This window comes from Melospiza melodia, chromosome 1 (genome assembly GCF_035770615.1).
Source record: "Melospiza melodia melodia isolate bMelMel2 chromosome 1, bMelMel2.pri, whole genome shotgun sequence".
Taxonomy (NCBI): domain Eukaryota; kingdom Metazoa; phylum Chordata; class Aves; order Passeriformes; family Passerellidae; genus Melospiza; species Melospiza melodia.
This window is the reverse complement of record NC_086194.1, coordinates 113,916,759-113,925,483: the sequence shown is the minus strand read 5'-3', so window position 1 is coordinate 113,925,483 and position 8,725 is coordinate 113,916,759. Positions and strand designations below refer to the sequence as shown.

At 47.2% G+C, this 8,725-nt stretch overlaps 1 protein-coding gene across 4 annotated transcripts in view; it reads left to right on the top strand.

Moving 5' to 3' along the window:
* Window positions 1–315: 315 nt before the first annotated feature.
* The window catches only part of CARMIL1 (capping protein regulator and myosin 1 linker 1), a 188,935-nt gene continuing 180,525 nt past the window's right edge, over window positions 316–8,725 (top strand). For all 4 annotated transcript variants that reach the window (XM_063164873.1, XM_063164853.1, XM_063164863.1 and 1 more), the window contains exons 1-2: window positions 316–419; window positions 4,214–4,311. In XM_063164873.1, the coding sequence (XP_063020943.1) occupies window positions 380–419; window positions 4,214–4,311 (138 nt within the window). In that variant the 5' untranslated portion in view covers window positions 316–379. The remainder of the gene's footprint in view (window positions 420–4,213; window positions 4,312–8,725) is intronic.

Sequence of the window (8,725 nt, the reverse complement as noted above, 5' to 3'; positions counted from 1 at the left end):
TCCCGCCGGTGCCGGGCGGGGGAGCCGGGCGGCGCGCAGGCGGGAACGGGGGAGCCGGCGCGGGGGCCGCCGTGAGCCCGCAGCGCCGCGCCTGACGGCCGCCTGCGGACCCTCCATCCCTCCCGGGAAATGCCCCTCCTGGCCGGGGGCGGCATGTAGCGCGGGGGGAGCGGGCTCCGCGGGGGCGGGAGAAGCCCCTTCCCTCCGCCCGCGCTCGCAGCCGCGCACACACCCGCGCTCCGCAGCGAGGCGCACGGCCGGCCCTCCTCCTCCTCCCCCGCCCGCTGGGTGCATGCCCGCCTCGCCCGGCGCAGGGACGGCGCGCCGCTGAAGCAGCCCCGCCGCCGGGCACCCCCGGGCGCCGGGCAGCGCCGCCGCCATGGCCGAGGAGAGCTCCGACGTCCCCAAAGAGTTGATCGGTAAGGGACGGGGCATGGCTGCGGGGTCCCGGGCGAAGAGGCTGCGGGGGCAAGTTTGGAGGCCGCCGTGCGCGGGATGCAGCGCTGCCGGAGATGGGGCTGGGGGGAATCCGGGGCTGGGTCTGTGGAGCCGGGGAAGCGCCGCGGGGGCTGGTCAGGGAGCCCGGGGGCTCCGCTCGGGGCTGGAGGGACTCGAAAGAGCCGCGGGGGGCGGCGAGGCCGCGTTGCTGCGTGTGGGCAATGGGCGGGCGGGGGTGCGGGGCTGCGGCGGGCAGGGGAGGCGGCCGCGGGCAGGGACTGAGCCCCGGGGGCCGCGGGGGGCACGGTGTGTCCGGGGTGCCGGCAGGCTGCCCGCGCTGGCGGACGCGCTGGGAAGCTGCCCCGGCCCCCCGCACCGCCGCCCGCCCGGGGCACGTCCTCGGTGCGCCTCAGCCTGGCGGCACGGGCTGCGGCTCCGCTCGGTGCCGTTTTATTTATCCTCCCGGGTTTTGCCCAGTTTAAGTCTCGTTTTCCTCTGGATGTAGGAGGGAGTGAGGGTATTTGTAATTAAAGTTTTATGGCCCCGTGCACACGAGCCTCCATCCTGCATGGTTTACGCTTAGGAACTCAGTCACAGGTGATGGCGAGGACCCTGAAAATGCTGTCACCTCTTTTGGGGAGCTTCCAATAAATGGATCGTTACACAGGCGGCGTGTGTGTAACCAGTGTCATTTGGGGATAACCGGTCTGATGCTCCAGGCCCTCAGCTACCTTGTTCAGGCCGAATTTCCTTTGGTTTTGCCTGTTGAAGAGCTATCTAGAGATCTCACCGGCATTGTAATGATTTAAAGTGTTGTCTTAAGGACAGATGGAAACAGAAATTTGTCAGGCAGCAAGGTATACGCGGCGTTGAATACAATCCTTCAAACCTTACTTAGGTAATTTACATTGTTCCATTTCCTTCAGTTTCCTCAGCAAGTGGTTTTAGCATTTATCAAATACTGGTAAAGTCTGGGTGGGCATTTGCAGCTGCTGCAGATATTTTTTCTGTAGAGTCAAAATAGCTCTATTTTGCAGTCCTCTTGGTCTCCAAACCATGTGGTTTACAGAGAGACCGTAGTCTATAGCTTGCTGCTAAGAAATGATGAGGTGGGAAGAGTTCTAGGAGTAGCTATGGTTAAAACCATGCAGTTTTCCTATTTTAAAGTGGCCAGGCATGTTTGAGTGCTAATACACAGTATTTCTTACTCACCATGGGTCTGCACTCTAGTGTGGTAGGTGAGGTGTGCTGCATACTACAGGGAAGAATAAGGTGAGCATCTTCACAGCCTCCTCTGGTGGCTTTGAACCATCTTAAGACTTACCCCTCAGCCCTGGTGCTCTGCACTCACTCAGCTTGATTTGTCAAGGGCTATTCTGAGGTGTGGGGATCTGTTCATGTAGATTGGTTTAATTTCTAGCAGTATTTTGGTGTCCACATGTTAAAATTTAACCTCTAAATAGGCTCTTTGTAATAACCATGTTTTGAGAGCAGGATGAAAGGATGTGCTTTAACGCAGAGTGATTGGAGTGTGGAGATTAAACTGGGGATAGGAGTGTTTGAGTTGCAGTTTTTGTTCTGTTACTCACTTCCCGTGTGACCTTTGTCAGGTCTCGTAGGTCATAGTCTTCAAAGAAACCCTCTCTTACTGCTGGCTTGCCTGGATCCACTCCTCCCAGGTGTGGATGTCTGAAGCCTCCAGCATGAGAAAAGTGAACCTTAATGTTATATTTCCATCTCTCAGTCTGAAAATTTATTTTGTGAGCCCACCCAATGTCAGGGAATTCCCAATGGAGGGAATTGTCTTCAGTTCCATGCAGAGTATCTATGAAATCACTATCTTAGCTCTTTGAAGTAGTGTTTTTAACCCTTGCAGGGAGATAGAGCCTTGTGAGGAGCTGGCATCCTGATGATGCTTTGTGCAGTCTGGGGTTCCAGGCCCCTTCTCTCCCTATGGCTTGTTGGAGTAAGAGTGCTGGAGCTGAGGGCTTCATTCCCATTTCTGCTGTGTAGGACCCATGGAAGAGCAAAGGGAAGTGCACCTCTACCTGCAGGTGTGTCAGGAGGAAGTCCCCTGCTAGATGCAGGCACTTGGAGCTGTTTGTGGGAGAGGAGAAACCAAAAAGCACAGGCTGCACATGGAGGTAAAGTGGCAGAGAAGCAGCAAGACCACCTGCAAGGAGACAGGACTCGATTAAATAGACTCTATGGTCAGCTTGCTTCTGGGTTCCTGAGCGGGGGCAGAAAGACCGGAATTGGGCATTACCCATGGGAGAGGAGGCCTTGGGAGAGCAGTTCTCATCGGGCTGGACTTTCCCCCGGGTTCCGCTCACCTGGCTGCCCCGGGATCCCGCAGCCTGGCCCCGGCCCAGGCTGTGCTCCGGGAGCCGGCCGCGCTGGCCGCCTGCCACCGGGGCTGCCGCGCCTTGGGACAGGCTCCTCTGGGCCGGCCGCTGCTTCCGAGGAGCTTTTGTGTCCTCACAGGGAAATTAAAATTCCTGGGGAAAACACGCCGATTCTGCAGAAAGAGCTCTTTCGGGTGAAGAGTCTCTCTGACCGGCCACGTTTCTGACTTGCACACCCTTCTGCCCCGCAGGCAGAACGCAGTGGCCTGGGTTAAACATCCAGGCTTAATAAATGGTGTGTTGTTTGTGCTAACGTCTTCTGACTACCGAATGAAAATTGTGCAGAAAGCGCTATACAGAGCACTATAATTAAAAGCCTCAGGAATAGCCTATTATCTTTCATTTTTGCTTTTAAACTTAAGCGTGCCCGAGGGCAAAGTGTATGTGTCTGGAGAGGGTGGAGACTTTCCTTTTACAGATGCCTGTTGTTGGGCTGGAAATAGGTTAATGTGTTTAAAAAATTTCTTTCTCATTCTCTTTCAGTGGGGGCTGGGGAGTGAAACTTACGGAAGGTGCCAAATTGGCTCTTCTAGATGAACTCCTCTGTTTATCTCTCAATTACATCAGTGTCAGTAGTTGTATAAGCTTTCTAGACACAGTTCCCTGTGTGTCTGTTTCCTTCAGGCCAGGGTGCAAATGTTCAGGGGAAAAGCTGGTTCGTGTCATAATTGGCAGAGACTGTGTAATCATGTGTGTGCGTGTACATATTAAAGCGTTATGGCAGCTAAGGTAGCTTTGGTGCTGGCACCATGGAGTGGCTACGTTGTTGCTGGGATTTGGACCAAGACCAAAGCTGCCTCCACAGCATCCTCTGCATAGCTGCCAGGTGTTACTATCTGGAAGTCTGCTTGGTTTGCTTCGCTACTTCAATGCACAGAGTGCAAAATGTGTGAACAGTTGCTCTTCCATTGCCTGACCCATTTAGCCTCCTTGATATTAACAAGAGGTGGAAATTTGTGCAGTGCAAGAAGCTAATTTGCTTTCGTAAGCTTTTCAGGTACAAATAATAGCAGTGAGGAATTTGCTTTATTTTCCCAGAATGGAGCTAAGCAGTGCTGTGGCTTGTCTTGGGAATGCTTTTGATATGTAAGTAGTGCTGGGAAAAAAATACCAAATTGTGTTTAGAATCCAGGCATATGACATCAATAATGCTATCATAGTAGACACAAATTATTGTGTAGATGGCGTACTTAGAAAATAGTACTTGTGTTAGGTTGTGTTTAGTACTGGTGCATGTGCATGAGACTTCCATGAGTGCAAGCAGTTGGACAACATAGCTCTGAGTCTTTCTGTAAACTCAACAGTGGCATCTGTTTCCTTCTTGTGTTGACACTGAAGGTATTTAATGAAGATATTTTCTTTTGTTTCAGAAAGTGTCAGGGATGTTATTGGGAGGAAAATCAAAATTTCTGTCAAGAAGAAAGTAAAGCTGGAAACCAAGGGAGATAAAGTGGATAACAAAATATTGGTAAGTACAATAGAATGACTCAGATTACAAATGCAGAGGAAAAGCCAGTATCTTTTCAGAATGCATTAAATCTCCTCTGGAAGTATTCTTTGAACTTTCTGTGTGCCATAAGATGTCCATGTGACTTATTTTCTTACTTTTTCTTGCTTTCGTGATAGCCTGCATAGGGTTGGTGTGCAGCTGTGCATGTGTACACACACTTGTTTATCACTGAATTATTTTTCAGAATTTTGGATATTGTGTTGTGATGATAAAGCAAACTACTATTGGAACCTGTTCTAAAATATTCTGCTGCCTTTGCTCGTTAGGTTTCCTGTTTATATCCATAAGAGTTTAAGTGGCCAAGAAATGCAAAATGAAGTGTGTAGAATTAATTTTGAGAATCTGAAGCTGTTATGCAGTGAAGAGCAACAGTAAAACTGTTGGGCTTTTTGAACTCAATTGACTATTTGCGTTTTTTGGTATTCTCAACATGTTAAGTCTTACATCTGCATTTTAAAATAAATGCTTAATGTGTGGGATTGTAAATTGTTCTTAAAACTGTAATGGAGGAAAGTGTCAAATTAATCTCACTTAAGTATGCTTTCCTGTTTTCTCAAGAATAGTTTTGCTGGTCTCTCTTGATAGGAAGAATGAGCTGCTACATTTGCATACTATCTTGAACACACAAAAAGACATGCGACTGTATTTCCTTGTTCTTTGATACATTTATATCAGGAGAACTCTTAGAGTAAAAAGCACAATTAAGTACAGTGCTGCCGTAATATTTTGCAAGATATTTGAAATTTGGTGTCTTGTGTTCATGCTGTTTCATATTTGAAAGTTTTGTTAACAAAGCTGTTATCACAGATATTAGGTATATTATCCACGCAAATGTGCTATTTTGTCTTTCAAAACCACAAATTTTTAATCACTTCTGAATTATCTTCCTAAAGTACAAGTTGCTATCCCTGGGCATTACGACTGTAGATAATGGCTCACTTTTCTGTGAGAGCCACTACTTAAAGAAACTTGAAATATTTTCTGTTTAATATCTACCCATGTTATATGTAGTTCCTTGATTTACAGTTTCTGTACTGGAAATAGATTGAATATGTGAATGGTGATTGATTGTCTCTATTTATTTGAAAGCCATGTTTATAGGGAAGGCTGACAGGTTTCACTGAAGTAGTTACACTTGATTGGCTTTTGGACTTACATGGAATCATAACTATTATCAATAGTGAAATATATTGTGGAAATACTGAAATACTGTTCTGAACTGATGGGATCAAGAGAATGTCAAGCTTTGAATCATCAGTGAGGTTTCTGAGGGATGTACTACTTGGCAGTAAAATGCCAAAATGTGCCTTGGGTGTTTTTTCTCTCTTTAATCTCCTGAGCTCTCCGGTGGGGGACTGTCACCTTCCATGACTGAGGAGGTACTGAAAGGGAGAGAACATTTCAGAGGTTCACGATTTAGTGAGCACTACTTGTGTACATACATGTAGGTTTCAGTGCACAAGATAAGTGTTGCAGGGGAATGATTTACTGGATGTTGTCTGCTATAACCACTTGTTCTTTGATGCAGAAATGCAGGGGATTTATATTGGTGGGGGAAAAAGTTTTTATTCATAGAGAAATTGATTATATTGATTGCTGGAATTGGATTTTGTGTTTTCCTTTGCTGTGGAAGGAAACTGCCTTTTGTGAAGCTGCAAATCACTAAAGGTGCTTTTTTTACAAGGTTTCTCTGAGTGTGTAAATCTTTATATTGGGTCGTTTGGTTTGGTTTTTTGTTTGTTTGGGTTTTTGGGTTGTTTTTGTAGTTTTGGGGAGTTTATTTTTCTTTCTTGCAGAGGTGCTGAATGTTGTCTGCTGTGGCAAAGGCCTGTAGAGACTGTGGTTCACTTTGGGGGTGCAAAGTTCCATGAAACATAGAATGCTCTGAAAAAAATTACACCAGAAACACTTTAAGTTTGGTACCTCAAATTAATGGAGACTTTTTGGCCTTACTGTGTCAGCACAGTCTCACTTCTCACCTGTGTAATAGAGGACATACACCCTTCTCTCATCGAAACAGTGACACTGAAAATAAATAACCTTACTTCAGAAGTGACTGCTTAGTACTAAACACTACAGGAAATCTTCCTGGAAAACTAAGCAATTTTGTACTCTGAGCAGGAACTGAAAGGTTTTCAGTAAATAATGCGTATGGCCACCTTCTGACCGGAGCGGGTAAAACCAAGTTGCTGTGCCTTGGGTGAGCCTGTCAAATGCAAGGCTGAATGAAATGCTGGCAGCAAAAGCAGCTCAGTAATTAAAGACTGTATCCTTAAGTGAACGCACCAGTGGGCTCAAATGTGATTGCATGGGCAACCTTCATGCCAGCACTCCTCAACTCCTGAGAGCTTGGTTTTGAAACATTAATCTTCTGAGTACTGTCTCTTGAGTGCACATGTGGCAAATGGATTGTTTTGAGATTTTGGGTTGAATTTCCTTAGTTGTTGGGTGTTTTTAAGCAAATTAGGTGCCATGCTTTGGGTCTAGCACTTAATAGGGAGAAAATACTAGTTGCCCTCATCGAGGTAACCCCAGAGCTGTTGTGAAATGTGCTCATGGCTTTAGAGGAGGTTGATCACAGAAGCTGGCACTGAGCCCTGACACCCAAATCTGTGTTTTAATTAAATGATTTCTCATCCTTTCTTCCTAGGGAAATTCAGCAAAATCACTTTGAGCAAGGGAGCTTATTTAAAAATGACTGCACTTGGCAGGTAACTATAAAAACACTTGACTGCTGGCCCTGTTGTTCACAGTGTATTCAAGGTACAGACTACTAGAATATGAATGTAACCATCTGCTTAAATCACTCTGTTATAGGAAGTTCCTCTGATAATTAAGATGGAAATTAGAATCTGAGACAACAGAAAAAACAGTGCAAAGCCCTGGTGTTGCTTGCAATAGGATCCCAGTATTAAACTGGTGAAGTTGGAGGATAAAGACCATGCTGTAGGGGAATACAGTATGGGTAAGTGAAGGTGGTATAGAATGTAGTCTTATCCCCTAAAGAGTTGCAGCTGGGTTAATTACTAAAGATTAGGAGCAGGCGTGATGTTAACAGGCCACACCTGTAGCCAATAAGAAGAGTGTTATAAAAGAGTGGATTGGTGGGAACTGGAGTCACTTGGCTGCTGTGAGGATAAGAATCAGTGCCTAGAGGAGCTGCCTACAAGATACATCAAGGAGGTATGAAACTCTAGCAATACGGAACCTTTGCAATATAATGATAATGGAGCTCTTGCAATATAATGACAACACCATGCTTGCCTTAAGATGCTTTGGGATCCCAGATTTAGGTGCCAGAGTTGGGGAAATTATGTCTAGGAATTTTGATATAAACCAGATTTTTTTCAGTCTGTACGAGGAGTTTGCTGCCTCAGTAATCTCAATCTGCAGTTATTTAGTTTTTCAGTTAGTCATAATGATACAAAACAGTAAACATCATGAGCTGCTGAGCTGCCTCTGGTCTGCTGGCACCAAATCTCGTGTGTTTGGGCAGCAAACGGGTATCCAGCCCTGAAAAGGCAATAACCAGCTTGAACAGGCAGAAAAATCAGTCCTCAAGTGATTAAGGCTAAACCCCAGTCCCATCTGGGTACTCTGGCAGAGCCAAGATGCACTGGGGAAAGTGAGGAAACATGCAGGCATATGGGAGGCCTTGAAAGGTGCCAAGCTGCCCCACAGGGTGAGCAGAACAGACATTGTGGGGGCTCCCCAGTGGGGCACAGTCCTACTGTGGGCCAGGGAGACACTCAGCAGGACTGGGGTGGCAACTGAGCTCCAGTGGTGACAGCACTGCAGTGACCCACAGCTGGCTCAGTGGGGTGGCCTCAGCTGGGAAAGTGACTGAGTGCAGGTGTAGCTGTGGTGCTCTCAGGCCAGAGCTGAGTGCCAGAGCCCTGAAGTAAGGTGGGGAGCCCTGGTCAAAGCTTGTTCCTACCTTTGGGGTCACATACCTGCACTGTGTTGGCTGCAGGCAGCCCAGCTGTGGCAGAGCCCTTGAGCAGGTGGCTCCAGGTGGCCCTCAGCCAGAGGCAGAGTACTCCTGCAGGAGTGGCCCCAGCTGTATTTTGCTTCAATGGGATGCTCGTCACAGTATTTTGATTGGGTTAAAATAGATAGAGATGTCACTCTTTTCTAAGCAGCAGAGGATTGCTTTGGTTTTGTGTGATTGTTTTGTTCAAACCTGTTTTTTTATGAGGATGAGGTTGAAGGCATCATGCTGAGTGCCTGTGGTGTTTCTCCTCACACTGATAACTTCTGACCTTCTCTCCAGTTTCAGCTTAAGCTGATGGGTATGGAGAGGTCTCGGTTGTGATAAGAGGGGAGTGGGGGGAGACAGCCAGAAAAAGAAGAGAAATTTTACACCTACTCT